This window comes from Ctenopharyngodon idella, chromosome 23 (assembly GCF_019924925.1).
Source record: "Ctenopharyngodon idella isolate HZGC_01 chromosome 23, HZGC01, whole genome shotgun sequence".
In the NCBI taxonomy this organism is placed as follows: Eukaryota; Metazoa; Chordata; class Actinopteri; order Cypriniformes; family Xenocyprididae; genus Ctenopharyngodon; species Ctenopharyngodon idella.
Window position 1 is genome coordinate 13,971,167 of NC_067242.1, and position 21,102 is coordinate 13,992,268.

The window sequence follows — 21,102 nt, forward strand, 5'->3', positions numbered from 1 at the left end:
ATAAAGATACTCCTTGGCTCATTGGTTCGGTGTTCCCAGTGCTGCCTGCATAGATGTCTCAATCTCTCTCTCTCTCTCTCTCTCTCTCTCTCTCTCTCTCTCTTCTTTCTCATTACCATTTTGCTTCCACTGAGCTCAATCTAACTGCCTGGCCAATGAAAGTGTGGCTGTTGTTATAAAAACCATTTACTGCACTTTATCAAACTGTTCCTCTGTTGTTGTTTGCTTTAAACTTCAAAGCCAGGAAAACAAATATTGGGAATATAAGTCTTCTGCCTATTTTGTAAGGATTATTGTTAAGGGAGCAGAAAAGTGAGGGACAGAAGTGAAAAATTCAGAGTGTACAGAAAGAGAAGATGTGCTGAATGTACTATTACTGTGAGTGGGTACAGAGTGCTCTCATTGTTCAGTTCAACATACTGTATATGTTAGGAAGACAGAAGCATAAAAATTCATAAATATTGGTGTGTTCTTGGAATGCTGTATGCAAGTGATCAATAGCATGTCAAAAGCACAATGTATAATTTTTTTGTACACTGAACTCCAATGTTAACCTGAAACTCACCTGTAATGCTACATCAAAAAATGCAATGGGTATAGAATAATATAAATGGATATGAAATGTTTGATGGTGGGTACAAAAGTCTGATATCAATAATGATAATTTTTTATTTAATTGTAATTTACTTGAATACAATATTCTCACTATATTATGCTAATCCCAAAACTATTTTTCCAGTCTTAAATGAACTTTGTCTCAGATTTTTTGGACCCCACTTATATTATAGAGGTGACTGGTTTATAGGAACATGTCAGCGTGTGTTTGTTCCTGAATTGACTCATTTGTTGTAAATATGTTTAGCGTTTCCTGTGAGCATGTGGTGGGGATTACCATGCAATTCTTGTGCCCAGTTTGAGTCAGCAGGATCCAATGAACCAATAAGCTTCAAATTGTCAGAAAGTTCATTTCTCTCTCATTGTGTGCATCCTTCCCTGTTCTGTCTCTATGCAGATTTTTCCTTCTGTTGTTGGTTATTAGTTATCTTGACTTGTTCACCTTCAGAGAAAGACAGAGAGACATATAAGGGATTTTATAGTCTACTGCCATCAGATATGAAGTGCCCACATTGTAAATCCACATAACCTTCAATTTCTCCCTTATTTGTGTTGGTTGTCTTGGGATGAAATTGTCATAAGGACAGACAGATGGAGAGATGTATTAGTAGAGGGATTGTTTATTAATTTAATTCAGCCCCCTACATAAACAGGAGCTGCTGTGTCTCAATGGAATATTTGTCAGTAGATGTATATCACAGATTTAGTGACGAGTAAGGGGAAAATCAATGAAAAAACACAAGTAGGATACTGCAGCTGCTGTTTTCATTGGGGTCTATAAACACTTATGGTTTATGGGGAGCTAAGACAATGAAAGCTGTTGGTGAGAGAAAAAATGATCAAAATAAACTACAAAGTCACAATGAGATGGAGCAAGTTTTTTAATATCCTTAATACAAAAAAAAAAAAAAAGTAATCTTAAAGGGATATAGTTTGCTCAAAAATGAAATCTTTGTCATAATTTACTCACCCCCAAGCCATTCCAAACCTGTATGATTTTCTCTCTTCTACTGAACAAATGAACTTTCCCCCAAATAACTTGTGTTATGCAGAAGAAAGAAAGTCATACAGATTTGAAATGATGTGAGGGTAACTATCCCTTTAAAGACCCCCTGTGGTGAAAATCAAGTTTATAATGTTGTATATGTCTATGTAGTGTTTTTAATATACTTTAAGACAAACCATGTACAAATTCATCAGTCAACAGCATTGCTGAGTATTTTCTCCTTAAAACTGCAGTTTACCAAAGACAGTCTCAAAAACGCAGTTTGAAATCGCCTGTTCTCTACGTCACAAACATGTTGTAACCAATCCTGTCGACGTGCGTATCTTTAGCATATCATTGCTTTGCTGCGAAGCAGGGGAGTCTCAAGAGAGCCCAGGTTATCCCAGTATATTTTTCTGTTGATATGAAAAATAGGGTACATTTAGCAATATAGCGGGTGAATTGTGTATATAATGTACGTATATTACGATGTTATGATGAACTATATGCCTAGTTCTGTCATAAAACTCTAGATGGCGCAGGCTGATGGGTCCTTAACACAAGCTGATAATATTTACAGCATTAACTACTTGGCACAAGCTGATTTCTTCACATCTCCAGCCAATGAGCTTGCTGCTCAACATTCAAATGGCTGGTTATCATTCAGCTGTTGCAGCACTCTTTCAGAGTTTGTCTAAAACCCTCCATCTCCCCCAGCTCCACCTGTATAGATCTGATATAAGTAATTGATATATGCTTGTGCAGCAGCAGTATGTCTTACATACTCACAGCAGCGTATTGGCATATGTATTGGCAGTAGCAAGTTCCTGTACTTGCTCTGCAGCAGCAATAATCAGCAGCAGCAGCGTAGCAGATCTATTCCGCCAAGACCAAATACATTAAATTTGTCATATCCATTACCATGCTAAAATCTTCTGAGAGTTGTCATGATAGAAATGCTTTTCTCCACTGACTGTCTATGATGTTCAAAGCGTTCTCTGATTTTTATAAGGCAGCTGTCTGACTCTGAGATGGCGAACAGGAAACATGGTTTGTGTAACATAAGCAACACTTTATTAGCTGTTTGATAACGTAGTCAAGCCAAAGGCTAAACGTATCAGTTACCGTTATGTTTTCAGTGTTGTAGAGAGCGATTCATAAATTGCATTACCATTCTGATACATGATCTTGTAGACAAGCCTGTATAATTCGCTTTTCCTTTTCTTCTTCTGAATCAGTTTCTGATTCAAACATATATGGCTGAAATAAACCAATATTTCCACTTGCGACAGTGTAGCGTTTACTACAGTAAAGTTGACCAAGTGGATTTCTGAGCTTGTGAGAGTGAGTGGAGGAAGTGACTAATTTGCATAATCATTTATTCGTGTATATGGTGGGGGCGTGGTTTCACAAGCAAGACAAATGACCCACTAATTACTTAATGTCGCCACAAGGGGTCTCCAAACAATTAATAAATGAACAAAAACACAGTAATTTGAAAGTCATAACATTTACAGTAACATTTTTAACCCTGTTACATATACTAAATGAAGCAAGGGTGTAGAGTTACATTCAAGCTATTTTAAAGCATGAAGAAATGATTTTCACAAGAAAAAACATTTAAATATGTAATTTTGATGATCAAAGATGAGTTTTAAAGGATAAAATTATTGACTGCAGGGGGACTTTTAGACTTGTTTTCAGAGATTAAATCTTAATGTTTGTTTATGTGTTTGTTTGGATTAAGCATAAATCTAACAACATTTGGTTAAGTTTATGCTTAGAAAACGGAAAAAACAATTCTCCATTGGAGTATTTAAAATTTAAAACAAACTTAAACAGAGAATCAAAGACATTATCTGACACAAACTGTTATTATCTTTCACAATTTAGATAAAATATGAATAGATCTAAGAATCTAAGAAAACATTTCTGATTAAGAAAATGATTCAAAAAAGTTTGAGGTAAAATGAGGATAAAGATTAGGGGAAGGAAAATTACATCATTGACATTCAGCTCACATTTTCTCTCCTCCCTTCGTTTCTCTGCATCTCTCCCTCTCCCTTCCATCACTCTTAGTCTCTTTCCTACTCACTCTATCTCTCTTTCTCCTCTTCTCTCAATCCAGGTCTCCTCCTTCCTCTCACATCAACTTTTCCCCAGACTCCACAGCAAAGCAAACAAACTGAGCTTTATTCAGTTCAGGTTTTCTCTGAACACCGTACAGCTCAAGTGAGATTTGAGCTCTGATCTTTGACTCTTTCCAGAACCTATTCTAAATTTCTACTGCAGGAGACCAAACAGCCAGAGACAAACTCCCACCTCTCTCTGAAAACTGAACCTTCTCTACCTTTTTACAGTAACAAACTTCAGTTCTTCTCTTGTCTCCCAAAATAAACTCAACCCAGACGTTTCCGCTTTTTGTGTTAGTCAATTTACATTTGAAGGGACATTTATAGATAATTACATTTATGCATTTGGCAGAATCTTTTATCCGAAACAACTTTTGCAGTTACACATTTATCAGTATGTATTTTACCTAGGAATCAAACCCATTACTTTGATGTCGCTAGTGCCATATAATGCCAGCACAATACACTGTAGAAGCAATAATACAACACGAGTCCAAACATTTACTCAGGCAGGTATTACAGACATTAAACACAACCAGCACTTTCAGCTGTGAAGTCACAATGGTGCCCTAAAGCTGTAACCATGGAAACCACTCTTTGTCAGTTTGCTGGAACGATATGGCAAAGCATGGGCTACAGGAGGCATTGGCGATCGTTACCATGGCAATAACCATATAAAACAGTGATGATCATCACAAGCCCTGCTTTTGTGTCTACAGTGTAGGTCAAAGGTTAGATGCAGGAAGAAGACACATAACATTTCTATTTGCACAACCTCACTGTGGATTAAAATAAACCACATACGAAATATAGTTGTGCTATTATGTGATATCAAATAACTCTCAGAGGAGAGCAGAAGGCACTGGAGCCGTCCAGGTAGGGGAGCTATGCTCAATCACGGGCTCAGTACCTGATTAGACATGCATGGGTAAATCCAGAGCCATGGCCCTGCACTTCAGCAGTCTGTTCCAGTGTTATTAAATGATCTGTTGGCCAGAGACTGTCTGTCTGAGGAATTCAGAGAGAGCTGGGACAGTTTAACCCTGGCCGTGATTGAACTTCGTCTGAATATACAATGATACAAACTGTAAAAATGGAGTAGAATTGAAGGGAGAACATGAGTAGTTGCAGGAATAATATCAATATAGCACATCAAAAGGAAAAGATTGTGGTAAACTGTCAAGTGTATTGACGTAATGGGCTCAAATTCAACCTCAGAGGTATTCTAGATCTAAATAAACCAAACTGGAACTTGATCTCTGTCCATGGTGCTGAATTAAGCCTATGACTGGCTTTCATTTCTGAGCACTTTTTTTCCTCTGTAGAGACAAATATTGGTACAAAGTCTGTTTTCTGGGTGTTGAGTAAAAATATAGAGAGCTAATGTTAAATGTTTTTACTTCATTATTGCATTATTACATGCCAAATGTATTCATTTTGGTATAAAGATGAGTAATGTTGTCTTTCGCACGCTCATAATAAAAAATAAAGGTTCTTTATTTAAATCTATGGTTCCACGGAACCTTTGAAAAAACATTGAAAATTGTTCTTTTAACAACTTTTCACTGAAGGTTCTTTCGGGAAGCCAAAATGGTTCTGTTCCATCGCTGTGAAAAGCTTCTTTTGGAACGTTTATTTTTAGAGTGTAAAGCGCTCATCACATGATCAGTTAAAGTATGCTATGTGTGTACTGACACAATAATTGTACGTTTAAATCAGCATAGTAGTAGGCTAATTGCAAACGGTTTCTATAACGCGTCATGTTATAACAGGCTGTCACACAAAATACAATTCCGTCACATAATCGTTGTCTCTATTCGTGTTATTATGTATGGTCTAACGTTAACAGACCAATCAAAAAAGCTTTCCTTTCTACAAACCTCATTCCCGAGATTAGGTGTAATGGGGGTGGGGGCTCCACCGGCATTTACCGGCCGGCTCTTCGGGAAACTGGAACTTCTGAATCAGCTCCGTAACTGAGCATTTAAGTGCCGCATCACGTTCGCATGTGAATATTTTCTTTTGTTTGGACCTGTCTTGTGTTCAGCGCAGTGACGAATGTCTTAAGTCGGCAAGGAAATGCACACAAGTGGCCGAGCTGGATCTGCGCGGAGATCGCACGCATTCTGCACCGCGGGTCGGTGGTGGAGATTCGTGTTTTCAGACTGGTAACGGCGGATAGCGGTCGTGCTGGGCGCGGTACGAGATTAATATGGATCAATGACATTCACCTAATAGATAATGGAATACACAAAACTGTATTTGCGCATTTGAAACTGTTTGTAAGTAGGCTACATGACCAGTTCACTGTTAAAGATACACCGTACTGGATTCATCATCCTTTCTAAGACGCAGTGGACATATTCAAAGAGAAAAGTGATTCGTTTCTATTACGTGAATTGAGCATATCACCTCCGGCACTCGGATCAACAACGCATTTATGGAAACTGGGGTCTCTCAGATGGCATGGAACTGCAAAGACGTGACTGGTAATAATTCAGAACCACCTTTCTTTCCCTGTCGTGAAGAGAGAAAAAAAACATTTTAAACAGGCAGGTTTTAGGCCACTTTTCAGCTCGTCGGGCTCGTTTAAGGGTTTTATTTTTATATTATTATAATTATTATTATTTTTCACTTGCCTACGAATATAACCCGTCACTCCCTTAGAAAGTGACCACTACTGCCCAGAGAGCGAATTATGGGGTGGGGATGGGTGTTGGATGTTGACCCTATAAGGCTTGAACCCCAAAGGACGTCAAAACAAATGGTTGAAGGGGTCTTAAACGTATAAGCATAAGATAAAGTTAATTACAAGTAGTCAGAAATGCGTTAAAATACACTCTCGCGAACAGAAATCGCGCTTGTCTGAGAAGATAAGCGTAGCAACGTTTCACTACTCGAACGCTGTGGGATGGTACATCGATAAATCATAATAGTCTCATTATTTATCATTTCATTGTAGTTTTACATATCACAAACCGTTGTAACGTCTTGTTTAAAATGTCTTTGAGGTATAATTTGAAGGTTAGCCAACTGCACTAAGACAGTTTGGGTTGCGTGAGACGAACCTCAGCCGACTGCGCCCCAAAATTACTGACAGAATACTGAAAGAAAAGTCGTCCCCTTTGAAAGTCTGATTAATTCGCACACATGCAAAAAAAAAAAAAAAAAAACGTTGCACCCGACGTTGCAGAGTTTCGATGCATTTTCATTCTGAATTCTCTTTATGAAGTAAACGCAGTACTAACAAAGCAGTTGTTCTAACATGATGTCTCTGACCCAGCAGGACCTGATGATATTCAACGCAACGCTTCATCATTTCAGTGATCCAGCTGCGTGGGTTGAACACTGATGCTCCGTATCTCTGATGCTGATGCTGGTTCATCGCCCTTGCGCTGTTGCTGCATTCTAGGATGTTGCGACAAGTGTTGCACGAAGGGCTTAGGACGTCATTCCACAAACTGGGCCACTTTGTCGCCAATCACCCGGTGTTTTTCGCCTCCGCGCCCGTGCTGATTTCCATCCTGCTGGGCGCGAGCTTCAGCAGATACCGCATAGAGGAAAACGTGGAGTACCTGTTAGCTCCCAAACACAGCCTGGCGAAGATCGAGGGGAACTTGGTGGATAGTTTGTTCCCCGTGAACCGGTCCAAACACACGCTGTACTCGGACTTGCAAACACCCGGGAGATATGGCCGGGTCATCGTGACTTCGCGCAGGGGGAGCGTGTTGGACCCCCACCACGTCAACTCGGTCCTAAAGGTGAGCAACATTTCACTGGAGTAATTGCTTTGTTTCAAACGTTTTGAACGGTTACAGTGACTCCATGAATCAATATTTGGTTCATTTAGCTTCTTTTTGGCAGGTCCAACAACATTTGTCTTTGAAGCTTGTTAGTCTTTCTCATATTTCAGAGGTAAAACGTGTAAAGGAAATCAAGTGGATCATTTTAAAAAAATATACATCTCTTATTCAGCTTCACAACTGCGTCCTGCTTTTTTCAGCACTGTCAGATATAAAAACAAACATTTATATAATTACGTAATATCAAGTCAAAATATAATTATTCTAAAGTTCTCCTTTTCACAAGTTTCACAGGTTCTGGTGAGTATAATGCTTTTGTTTGTTTTTACAAATAAAAAAAAAAACATCTTGTGAGAAAATGGAAGCAGATAAATCTGATACAAACATAAATCAAAAAAAAAGTATGAGCTTCCAAAAGTGAACAAATCTTTAATTTGAACTCTGTGGAATGGGTGCTATCTGAATTTTAAATAAAAGTTGTCTTCTCACAGCTCTCCCCAGTTTTTTTTATTTTTATATTAGAAATATTTCATGCAATGTGCCAGTCAGAGTTTTAGATTGTGGCCTACTTTTTCTTCCTGTAACACAGCTCCAAAATTTACTCCCCCAGAAACCACCAAAATGAAATATGATGCTGACAACTTCTGCTTATACTGTATTGGCATAAAATCTTAACTTCAGGCAAAAATCAAATGAGCACTTGACCTCTTTTTGTGAAATTCAGAAATTGTGGCTTTACGTTTTAGAGCGACATTTTGCTACCATAGACTCTTTATTATTAAATGCAAAGCACTCGCTTCTTGTGCATTTAGACTCATGCTTTCTAACTCAAAACATCAATTTCAATTTTCTTAAGCTAATTGAACTGTCTGAGCTGTGAGCAGCAACCACATCTCCTAAGAACGTTTTAATATTCACATTGCATTGTATTTTCCAGAAACAGAACCTTCTTTATATTCTCCCTGCACCATAACACAACAGGTCTCGGTATAACCTTGTTCACTGTATCACAGTAATAGACCACCTTTGGTGAGCTCTCCTCTGCTGATCCATGATTTAAAAGAGTGTGACAATTGTGCAAAATCACAGTTCAAAGGATTTGAGGTGATTATATTCTGTGCAATATATCGTTTTTTCTATGCCTGTTGTTTCCTACGCATAAAGAGCAGACAGCCTATTTACAGCGTCCGTCTAGGTCAGGACTGTGGGCATGCAGATGTTATGCTTTAGTCTCCAACCGAGGGTTAATTATCAAGCTTGAGCAATTAGAAGCTTGATTGGTGTGTGTCTTGACATTTCTTTGCTGCTCGAGGAGGCCGGAGGAGTATTGGAGGAGGAAACCTCCCCCGGTGATCTGAGTCTGACACAGTCTAATCAGTCTGACATTAACAACGCAGAGAGACTGACCTTAGAGGACAATCAATCCTCTTCTCACATGGATTGCTGGGGAAGAAAGTCTAAAAAGTTTTTCTTTTATGTTCTGTTTGTCTTGTTGGCACACTCCTCCTGCAGCAACATGCTTTCTTGTTGCCTGGCAACAAGATAGTAGCAGCTGAATGTGTTGAAATGTGACGTAATCACATACTTAAAGTTTACTATTGACTAAAAAAAAAAAGAAATTAAGAAATGGATACTTTTATTCAGCAAGGAAGCATTAATGACAGTAAACTTTTACCTTGTTACAAAAAAATTATTTTTCAAATAAATATTGTTCTTTTGAACTTTCTATTCACTAAAAATGCATCACTGTTTCCACAAAAATATTAAGCAGCACAACTGTTTTCAACATTGATAACAAGAAATTCAGTCGTGAGGGGGGGATATTCGCTTTTAAATCACTAATTCGAAAGTGAAAGTAAAATGCGCACAACCAAGTTGAGCTTCCATAGGAATGAACTGAAAACGCTCTGCGCCAGTAGACACGCACCGTTATGAATGCCCGTGCGGCCGTGCAAATTTTACTTTCGCTTTCAAATTAGCACCAATTCGGGGTGGTGCTGCGGTGGGCAAGCGACGTAACCAGTGAACACCGGTAACACGGTCAACACTGACTATCACAGCAAACCTACATCACAGGAATAAATTACATTTAACATTTTGATCAAATAAATGCTGCCTTGATGAGCATAGAAGACTTCTTTCAAAAACATAAAAAAAACTTTTATCTGTTACCTCCTGTATGTATTAGTAACATTTTTTTATCCTTCTCTTTTTCCACCCCAAGTTACACAACACAATCACTCAGATCCAGGTTCCTATGCTGGGATTCAACTACACCTTTGCCCACCTCTGCTTACTGGACGATAGCAAGAGCTGCATCGTGGACGACATCCTGCGGGTTCTGGAAGAGATGAGATCGGCACGGGCTTCCAACCGTTCAGCACCCCCTCTGCGTTATCCAATCACCAAACTCAAAGATGGACGGGAGGCCTACATTGGGCACCAACTGGGCGGAGTCCTGGCAGGTGGAGGGAGAGACGGGGTGCGTTCTGCTCGAGCCCTTCAACTCACATACTACCTGCAAGCGGCCAGCCCACTGAACGAAGTGGTGGCGGCCAGCTGGGAGTTGCTGTTCTGCAGGGAGCTGGAGAACTTTGTTAAAGCTCATCCGGAGCTTAGTCTGTACCCTTTTACCTCCTCTTCTCTTCAGAGGGACTTCCAAAGGACCAGTCGTGTATCAGAGCGGCCGCTGCTCTTTAGCCTGGCTGCATGTCTCTCACTAGCCATGCTGTGCTGCTCAATGCGAGACTGTGTGCGTACAAAGCCTTGGCTGGGTCTGCTGGCTCTAGTGACCGTCAGCCTTGCTACACTCACCTCTGCCGGCATCTTCAACCTCACAGGAGGGAAATACAATTCAACATACCTGGGCATCCCTTTTGTCATGTTAGGTGAGATTATATTATTCCTCTCTGTCATCCTATTATGCAATAATGTACACTGCCATTCAAAAGTTTGGTGTAAGGTTTTTACGTTTGAAATAAGCGTCTTATGCTCACCAAGGCTGCATTTATTTGATCAGAAATACATTCAAAACAGTAATACTGTGAAATTTGATTACTACTATTATATACTATTTTAATATATTTAAAATGTAAAAGCTGAATTTTCAGCATCATTACTTCAGTCTTCAGTGTCACATGACCCTTCAGAAATCATTCTAATATGCTGATTTTGGTGCTTGAGAAACATTTCTTATTATTATTAATGTCGAAAACAGTTATGCTGTTTAATATGTTTTTTTTTCCCTTGATGAATAGAATGTTAAAAAACAGCATTTATTTAAAAAAAAAAATTTTTTGTTACAGTGCAAAAGTCTTTACTGTCAATGTTGATCAATTTAATGCATCCTTGCTAATATTCATTTCTTTCAAAAACAAATCTTACTGACACCATATTTTTTAATGGTATTCATCCCTGTGATTTGTGCTCTTTTGTATTTAATCGCTAGTCGTCATTGCTGTTTGCATATTCGTTCCATTCCTTTGATCTTCCATTTACATACTGTGACTGTCAGGTTAAACGAGTACACCTTTTGACTGACCGCAAAGCTCTGCAGTGCACTTTTGTCAAGGTGTATCATTAAAAATGAAACGCTCCACATCAAAGGAATTCCTAATAGAGCCCAACAGACAGCCTTTAGAGGAATTCCACCCCCTTATTTTGTCTTCTGTCCATGAGCCATTCTTGGTGAATCAGCTGTGAGCTTGTGGAACAGATTCACACAAGCAAATATCCAGCGATAATTACCAACACGCATACATGCATCCTGACAGATCACATCCATCTCGCTCGCTCTTGTTGGCCATCTCTTACACAGCAATTAGTGCCACATGTGGGAGGAGACTTCTGTTGAGATAATAACAGGCTGGGGCGAAAGATAGATAAATGAGAAGAAAAAATGGAAAAGAAAAACAAAGGCTTGGAAAAATAGATGAAGGCTAAGAGTTTAGATGTGTTTAGATTGACCCTGTGCCACCCACTCCAGGAAATTACTAATGCATTTCTATCTTAAGAAGACTGACATCTATGTCCTTCTCATAACACTTCAACAGTTCAATGCTAGCCTTGGCAATTTTGGCAATCCACGTCAGCAATCTCAGAATTCTCCCCGCTGGTTTCCAATTGCAGCCTGAGAGTGACAGCATCTCCTTGCAGAGCTCTCCTGCCGTGCACTTTCTTAGTGTAAAAACAGAACTTGCTAGAGCCGCCCAGTGTCTCTGCATATAAATGTCATTCCAGGCTGCTCTTACTGGGTTGAATAAGGTTCAAAGAAAAGCACGGATATATGTAATAAGTACATCATAACTGATGTCTGACGAAACAATAGGCCTTATCTCTATAAGCCACCGGCCTTTTATTTAAAACAAATTCCATTACAAGGATATTAGCTGTCAACTGAAATCATCTGACAGTCCTCTGATGATAATGGAAAGATGGAAGGAGGAGATATCATAGGCCATAATTGCTAAGATTAATGTCATGTTTATGAAGAGGAAAAGACTGTTGCATCTTGGGAGATGAGCGAAGATGTTCAGGAGATAAAGGACTTGCATACTGAGAATCAGTCTGTGTGTCACATTGGTATTCATTATTTTGTTTTGAGACGAGTGGAAATGAAATTGTTGGTTCTTTTAGTAAGGAGGAAAACGACTGACAGAGAGAGAGAGAGAGCTAAGGCGAAAGTGTGAGAAAACAGCATGAGAATAGGAATTACAGTCTCTCTTTCACTTTGTTTACTCTTACTCACAGATCTTGATTATTTAGTTTAACAACCATCTACACTCACTACCTATTAATTTAAGTTGAGATCTTTAGCTCTGCCGAAAATCAGTACAAGGCCACGACCTCAAGTCTGGTGACTCTGCTAGATTTTGTGCCAGGCACATATTCCAGGTTTTTGTGAGAGGCAGTACTGGTAATATTGGACCAAGGGAACCTCCGTCATGAATGATGAGTCACTGATGCCGTGGCAACCCTGTAGGTGAGAGCCATCTGCTCACTCTGCCTGCACGAGCGAGTGATGTAGAAAGCTAAAAAAGGAAAAAACACGGAAACAAAAAAAAAAATGTGAATGCTCATGTTGTAGCATAAAAATGTTAGCTTCATCATGATACCGACTCTATGTTCAGGACCTCGTGTTCCTTTATGTCAATTTCTAAAAGCAGGCTGACCCAGTTTGTCTAATGTCTTGGGCTTCTGTGCTTCTATGAAGTCTCCCAAGGCTACAGGGGCTGTCAGCCTTCCTCACATCCATAAGGCTTTCTTCTTTCATCAGATCAATTTTACATGGCATGTGGCTATCTTGTGTGAGTGTGACTGAGATTTATTTAGCTACAAACTCATCAGCTGTGAAGATGGAGGAGGACAGAGTGGGCTATAGTTAGATCATGTTCTGTAAATAAAGGTGGTGATAGCCAAGAGGCTTCCTTCACTCTGCTTTCATGACTGAATCCTTTCTTTATTTGATGGATTTTCCTGTGAATTTCACTGGTGGTGGTGATGATGATGAGCAATACATTAGAAATTGTGTTTTTCTATAGGCTGAAAAGCCTTTACATTAGATTGAATTTGATTTCATTGATGAATGTGCAAATGCTACACATGTATACTAAACACTTTTTGACTTGGGGAAAAAAAGCAGTGCCAGAACAGAAGAAAGAGCATCTGTTTTTCCCTCATATCCATTGTTGCGATGCAGCTGCAGAGTGACTGTCTTGTCACCGTTTTGTTCAATTATTTACGTCTCCTCTTTTCCCAGCAGCCATTTATGTCACTTGAAAGAGCTGCCTGCCAAAATCATTCCAAGCGACGCTTAGACCATTTCACTTCACGTTTTTTTATTTAAGGTTTATAAATCACTGAAAGACATATTTTCTCTCTTCATCTCTTCCAGGTCATGGCTTGTTTGGCACATTTGAGATGCTGTCGTCTTGGCGTCGGACACGCGAGGACCAGCATGTGAAGGAGCGGGTTGCTGCTGTATTCTCAGACTGTATGCTGCCCTTCACAGCTAGCACGGCCTTGCACGTGGTCACCTTCGGCATCGGGGCCAGTCCGTTCACAAACATTGAGGCCGTGCGTCTCTTCTGTCGGAACGCCTGTATCTCAGTTCTCTTCAACTACCTCTACATCCTCACCTTCTACGGCTCCAACCTGGTGTTTGCCGGCTACCTGGAAAACAACTACCGTCACAGTCTATTCTGCAGGCGCGTACCGAAGCCTGAGTTGCTGCAGCAGAAGCCGGCGTGGTACCGCTTCCTCATGTACACACATTACAACGAGGAGGCCACAGAAGCAGGACCCCTACGTGCTTACGAGAGTCACCTGCTGGTAGCCTTTATGAAACGGTACTACTGTGACTGGATCACCAACACCTACGTCAAACCATTCGTAGTTCTTTTCTACTTGGTCTATGTTTCCTTCGCCCTCATGGGCTACCTTCAGGTCAGTGAAGGGTCAGATCTTAGTAATGTGGTTGCCACAGAAACAAGCACTATAGCATACACCCGTGCCCAGCAGCGGTATTTCAGCAGTTATAGCCCTGTGATTGGCTTCTACATCTATGAGTCCATTGAGTACTGGAACACCAGCGTGCAAGAGGACTTACTGGAGTACACCAAAGGTTTTGAACGCATCTCCTGGTTCGAGAGTTACCTCAACTACCTTCACGGGCTGAACATCACCACTAGCTTGTCACGCAGCAACTTCACAGAGCGCCTGCGGTCTGGCTTTCTACGCCAACCCCGCTATGTGCATTTCTCAGACGATATCATCTTTGCCAAACGTACGGATGGGGAATTTGATGTGGTGGCCTCGCGTATGTTTCTCGTGGCCAAGACGACAGAAAACAAACGAGAAGAGATGTCAATCCTACTGGACACACTGAGGAAGTTGTCGCTGACCTCCAGGGTGAAGTTCATCATCTTCAATCCATCCTTTGTGTATATGGACCGCTATGCCTCATCGGTTGGAGCACCGCTGAAGAACTCTTGCATCGCTGCTCTCTTTCTGCTTTTCTTTTCCACCTTCTTGGCAGCTGACCCACTGGTCAACGCCTGGTTGACTGTGACAGTAGCCTCTGTTGAGTTCGGGCTGGTGGGTTTCATGACTCTGTGGCGGGTAGAGTTGGATTGTGTCTCAGTGCTGTGTCTGATCTACGGGGTGAACTATGCTGTGGACTCCAGCGCTCCGCTGGTATCTGCATTTGCTCTAGGCCGGGAATCCACTCGTACGCGCTGGGTGAAACTGGCTCTGGAGCGACATGGAGTTCCTGCCCTGCAGAGCTACTTGTGTTATGGGGCAGCTCTGCTCCCTCTCGCGGCCGTGCCCTCGAACCTTACACGCACACTCTTCAGGTGCCTCTTTCTCACCGCCATCATCACCGCCTTCCACTGTTTGGCCATTCTCCCTGTCCTGCTTACCTTCCTTCCTCCCTCCAAGAAAAAACGATGTGAGAGAAAGAATGGTGCGGAAAACAGGGAAGAAATTGAGTGCATGGAGATGGTGGACAGCACACGTGTGGTTGATCAGATTACCACTGTCTGACCACATGCCTGAAAAAGAGAGGCAGGCTGCAGGATGTACAAGAGAGAAAAAAACAAAACACCCCCAAGGGGGCGACAGAGGAAGACCTGAGGTACGAGAGTTGGCCTTTGTGCAGCTGGGCTTCCAGTTACCATACTTAGGGCAGAGATGGCTTTTAAGTACTTCATGGGTGTACTTTAGCATAAACAAGTATGAGCCCACATTTTAAAAAAGGCTTTTGTTTGATGGTAAAAGCAGAAGATGAGTTTGAGGTTGAGCCATTAGTGCTATATGTATTGTTGTCATGGTAAAAGCCCTATGCAGGTTTGCTGCAGCTCAATGAGAGCGAGGAAGGCCAGATGAACCACACTGCTGCACAGTTGCAGATAATCACAGAGGGGGGCTTCTCTGGTCTGCAGTATTACAGCAGCAGTAGAGCGGAAACAGTAACAAGCTATTGCTTTGACAAAGCATAGATAGAGACTTACAATATTTCTGATGCCCCAAGAACCATAACAAGACTTTCAAGGGCACTAAGCTAAAGTCCAAGCAGCCATATTCATATCTGCTGATAGCCATGACTTTAATGTGCCCCTCTTCTCAGAGGTTAGAGGTTTTGGTGAGACCATATTTTTGGAATATAGTGGTATTAAAACTGTACAGCGTATGACAAGATCAGAAGGTTCATAATATTTTCACCGACCGTGGTGACAGTCACCTCCCCCACCGTAACCAAGGTCTCAGAGGCATTTAAGGCTGATCTTGTATAAAGGAATCTATAAGAGAGAAGAAAAATGGGCGGGGAAAAGAGAAGGACTGAAGGGGGTATGTGTTGGAGAGATACACAGAAGCAAGACTCTGCTGACAGGTCGGTATGCTGTGCATTGCTTCCATGGTAACTCTGGTCACAGTTTAGTTGCATAGTGTATGTATAATTTCCTACCCCCTAAGTTCAATAAGGGCAATGGTTACCAGTTAAGTTGCACTGCAGTGGGAGTATAATCTATGAAGGATTTATCCCTGCTGCTCCTTGCTTATTTTGTTTGCCTCTAAAAATGCTGAAAATCACCTTGTCACAGACAACGCTCTTCATCAATATGCATGAGTCTCTTCATTTTCACCCTACTTTGCCCTCTGTGTATGAGAGGCTTGAAAAAAAGAGATATAAAGAGACCTGGAGCATAAAGAGAGTATAGGAAAGGAGCATCTGGCCTATCAAATCCACTTACTTTGCAAATTCTCCTTGGCCCCAAAAGCAACTGATATCAAATCAATCATGAGGTAAAACAGCATCCCCTTTCATTTTAAAAATGTAACATAGGTTTTTTGACCATTCCCCACCTACTTGACCACCAGCCCTCACCTACTCCATTCTTCTCCTAAATAGTACTTCTGAATCGCTGCACAGCCCACAAGCATCTGGATGAGATATATACAGACACCTATATGGCTAATTTAATCTGCCCCTATATATTTTCAGTGCTAGAGCCTCTCACAGCTGATCTTACTGATCTCAGTGCAGTAGCCAGTATTCAAGACTCTCTCAGACTAATCCAAGTATAGTGCTCTGAAAGATTCTCTCAACAATTTAAATAAAGTGTTCTAAGATCTTTGAGTGATCTCAGACCAGCAACCCAACTGCTGCTTTCACTGATCTCAGCATGCTGTTGATCTCAGCTCTGTCTGATCTCAGAACAGCACTGTAAATAAAACTCACTAATCTCTGAAAAGCACTGAAATACATCAAATACATCCTGCTTTTTCAGCACTTCTGTTGACAGGCCCTATACTGAATAAAAAATGATTTTCTTAATCAGTATTTTTGTTTATCAAAACTGCATAAAATATTAAGGCTTGTTTTCAGAGAATAAACCTCTTTATTTTTCGTACCCCTTTGACAAATAGTAGTTTTATCATAAATGAGCCTTAATATGTAATGCAATTTTGGTTAGGTAAATTTATCTTGTTTGAATATAGAAACAAGACGAAAAAAGACCCAAGAACAAAAGATTAAGAAGAAAACAAAAATACTCATTAAGACAATTATTTTGTGCAGTGTAATAGTATCAATCATTTTCCCAAATTTCTATCTATCTGTCTATTTAGACAGCATTAATTTTGTAGGATCAGCAGTGTGGTTTTATGTGAGTAAAATGGTCTAGTTATGTCTATGTACTTGAATGTACTTGAAAGCGTGTACCCTTTAAGAGAAATACAGTATCATGGACTTAGAATGATCTTCATTTTATAAATGAAGCTAAAAAGTTCATGTTCATTACAATCTCTTATTTGCCTCCTGTCAAAACTGCTGGATATGAACATTCAATGCAAAGTCCTTCACATACCTCTGCTTTACAGATCCACTCAGGCTTACATCCTTTCATTTTTGTTTGTACAACACCTCCACTATTTTATTCAGTCCAAATATGATTGCTCTGAAGCAGTATTGGCACAAGGCCCTTTGAAGATGTCAAAGCCAGTGGGAAGAATGAGGGGGGGAAGTATTTACTGTACACCCACACTGGCTTGCACACACACGTACATACACAAATTTAGAGTAGAGTACATGCATTCTACCTGACTGATATGCCTCTGGAAATGATTGTTGTTTTTTATCTGTTTCTATGAATTTCAGAAGAATAAAAATAAAAAGAGGGTGAAATGAAAAGTGAAAGATAACATATCATTTGTTTGTCTTATTCCTTATATTAAACAGTAAATTGAATAAATATGTCTGCTGTTTTGCAGCATGCTGCCATCTAGTGGTCAGAGCATGGCAACGTAAAGTTGTAGATATTGTTAACTGGGGGGGGGGGGGAGTGAATGAAATTAAGCATGAAATACAATGCCATATGAAACTTTTATATGAGGGTTAATAGTGTTACAGAATAACCAAAGAAACCCACAGACATAATTGGGAACGACTCTCACAGTGTGACATTACCAACAGCCTCTACAAATTGAGAGTGCTCAGATTCTCAGAGGACTTCTTTAGCGTAGAGAGCTGTGAAAATTGCTAGGCTGTCATTACCATTAGTAAAGGGTTCATTACTGCAGCAACAAAAGCCATATGAGCAGCAGTTTGACTGTGAGTGTATGTGCAAAAAAAGGCACAAGAATAGGGGAGTTTTCCCTCCTTTGAAACAAATATTACACAAAGAGTGTTGTATTTCACATGACACATTTCCTTCTGTCTAACGCCACTAGCAGTCACGCAGATGCTGTGGCATACCCAAACTTAAATCCCGGTTGGCTGTGGGTGGGATTTAATCAGTACCGCAGAGACTGATCATGAGCAGAGATTACAGAAGAAGACACCATTCTGGAAGGGTGTGCCTCCTCACTAAAGTAACCTAATACTGTTTTGTGCAGGTCAGTTTTTCTCAATCACTTTACAATTTCTATGTAATGCAACCACAGATTACAGAATGCATCAGATAAGAGAAACATCCACAATATATTCTAATTTTTTTTTTTTTTTTTTAAAAAGAGGTATGAAGTGGTTATATGCAAAATGAACTCAACCATTTATTTTTTAACAGAAAGAAAAAAAGTGAGAACGGACAGGTGTGAGAAAATAGAAGTGCATCACTACTCTTTTTGTTTCTGCATTTTTTTTCAGGCATGATCTGTAAACATGGAAACATGGTTGCTGATCTCCATCAGGAGGAAGTCATAAAAAGGAAGACATTATTCAGTTTTCACCCTTTTGTTGATGATACATCTCACTTCCTACATAGTGGGGTCAATATTTAAACCTAGAAATTTTGAACTAGGATTTTGAAAAGAAATATTATAATATAAAATATTTAAAGTCCCCCTGAAATCAAAATGTAAGTTTTTTAGCTTTTAGTATGAATATGTTATGAATATGCTGGTGTGTTCCAAAACAGTGACAAAATTCGCATTTAGGAGATATAAGCATTCAAAACTTTCAGTCTCTCACTTCCGCTAAAATGGATCACGGATTTTCATGACATCACATCGCACTTCAGCTTCTCATCAAATCTTCTGTCCAATCAAATGCTCTCTAGAATCTGAAGTCCCGCCCCCTCCTACACTATAAACAGACGCTGAAGCTTCAGTGAAATCGGTCATTTGTTCACACATTTACTAGTTTCTACGTGGTGAATGGCACATAGTGCACTATATAGAGAATAGAGAATGATTCAGACAGTATAAATATGCTTTCCATTGACGCGAATAAAGTCCGTTTTCGCATTAGTGTCACGTGAACCGCCGTAGCGCGAGCACAGTCTGCTCTGGCTCAGGGACACAGAGCGGATCATATCCGCAGACCGAGAATCGGCTCAGACCACGAAAGGTACTGGACCCATTTAAATCCTGCACAGAATGCTGTATTTTAAAGTGATATAGAGGAGATTAGGAGGATAAACGGTTAGAGATTAGAAGGAAACAGAGGTTTTACTGAGTTTAATGGCTCTGGCCGAGCTGTGGTATAAACGAAACGCTATTGGCTATTTTAAAAAGGGGCGGGACATTAAAAAATGTCCCGCCCTGTCTTCTTGTTTCAGTTGAAATTACGTCAACACATTGAATAATGCTGCATGTTCCATGGCAATTCACTGGGCCTTTAAGATTCATTTCCAGGGAGAGTTGCTATTGTTAGCTAAAAATATTATATTTATTAACTGTAATTAGGCTGAGTTCAAATAAAACATAAATAAAAGATGAAAAAATCTATAAAGCTAAATAGAAAAATGATATAAATCCAAACTGCAAACAAATAAAAATAGCAGAAAGAAATTAATAAAAAAAAATTAAAACAGAACCGATCATAATAGTGTAAACTTATTGCACAACTTGACAAAAAGAAAGAGGGAAAAAGAGATAAAGGGGCCCCAGGGATCCACACCCTGCGAAATAGAAAAGGTGATCCACTGTAAGTGTGACGGCTATTTTCACAAGTTTCTTTGTTTGTCTCTGTGTGTGTGTGAGCTACTACACAGTGGTTAACAGGAGAGTTGAGGGGGAGAGAGAAAGAGACGTTAAACCGGTCTGTGCTCCTCTGTGCATCATTTATCTCTGTCACTTTCACCCACTGAAACAAACACCATGTTTCCTACATTTTCAAGGCCCGTTTTTCAACCAACCCACATCACGTTCTATTCACATATAAAAAAAAAATCTTATTTATTTAAAGGGTTAGTTCAACCAAAAATGAAAATTCTGTCATTTATTACTCACCCTCATGTCGTTACAAATCTGTAAGACCTTCCTTCATCTTTGGAACACAAATTAAGATATTTCTGATGAAATCTGGGAGTTCTCTGATCACTCCATAGACAGCAATTTAATTACCACTTTCAAGGCCCAGAAATACGGAGCCCTGCACGTGACATGCAGGGAAAAAAAAGTAAATCATGTGCACGCTTTACTAAGTCTTTCCTTCAATTTACTAAATCGTGCGCACGATTTAGCAAATCGAGGGAACGGATTAGTCAAATAGTCCATATAGTGGTTCAACCTTAATTTTATGAAGCGACGAGAATACTTGCGTGCAAAAAAAAAAAAAACTTTATTGAATGAAGATCTTACAGGTGAACTAACCTTTTAATGAGTAGTTCATTCAAAATGAAAGTTCTGTAATCATTTACTCAGCCTAATTTTGTTGCCTCATTAAGTTATCTGATGCCATACAACATCAGGAAGATCAGGCACTTCCAGGCCCTTGTCATTTCTAGACTGGACTACTGTAATGCTTTTCTGGTTGGAATTGCAACATGTGCAATAAAATCCCTACAAATAATCTGGAATGCAGTGACTTGACTGGTCTTCTAGGAACCCAAGAGAAAACATGCATGACCACGTCACACCGTTGTTTATCTCTCTGCACTGGCTTCCGGTTGCATCTCGCATCAATTTCAAGACATTTGTGCTTGCCTACAGGACAGCCATGGGCTCCGCACCCTCCTACTTCCACTCTCTCTTGTAAGTCTATGTGCCCTCGAGGAGCCTCCGGTCTGTAAGTGAGGGGCGCCTCGTGGTGCCATCGCAGAGTGGCACAAAATTACTCTCAAGA

The 21,102-nt window shown here is 40.1% G+C and overlaps 1 protein-coding gene across 2 annotated transcripts; it reads left to right on the plus strand.

Moving 5' to 3' along the window:
* Positions 1–3,537: 3,537 nt before the first annotated feature.
* On the plus strand, positions 3,538–17,857 carry ptchd1 (patched domain containing 1). 2 transcript variants are annotated; one of them, XM_051882677.1, is made up of 4 exons: positions 3,538–6,221; positions 7,016–7,493; positions 9,760–10,423; positions 13,429–17,857. In XM_051882677.1, the coding sequence occupies exons 2-4, from the start codon at positions 7,146–7,148 to the stop codon at positions 15,078–15,080; spliced, it is 2,664 nt and encodes an 887-aa protein (XP_051738637.1). In that variant the 5' UTR covers positions 3,538–6,221; positions 7,016–7,145; the 3' UTR covers positions 15,081–17,857. The 2 variants fall into 2 exon arrangements, with proteins under 2 accessions (XP_051738637.1, XP_051738636.1); XM_051882676.1 differs by having other exon boundaries at positions 7,019–7,493.
* The last annotated feature ends 3,245 nt before the right edge of the window (positions 17,858–21,102 follow it).

Excerpts from the sequence above, each read along its gene's own strand:
- ptchd1 (XM_051882677.1), top strand. The coding sequence starts at position 7,146 with ATGTTGCGACAAGTGTTGCACGAAGGGCTTAGGACGTCATTCCACAAA. Across the intron at positions 7,494-9,759 it reads ACGTCAACTCGGTCCTAAAG|TTACACAACACAATCACTCA; the intron begins GTGAGCAACATT and ends TTCCACCCCAAG. Across the intron at positions 10,424-13,428 it reads CATCCCTTTTGTCATGTTAG|GTCATGGCTTGTTTGGCACA; the intron begins GTGAGATTATAT and ends CATCTCTTCCAG.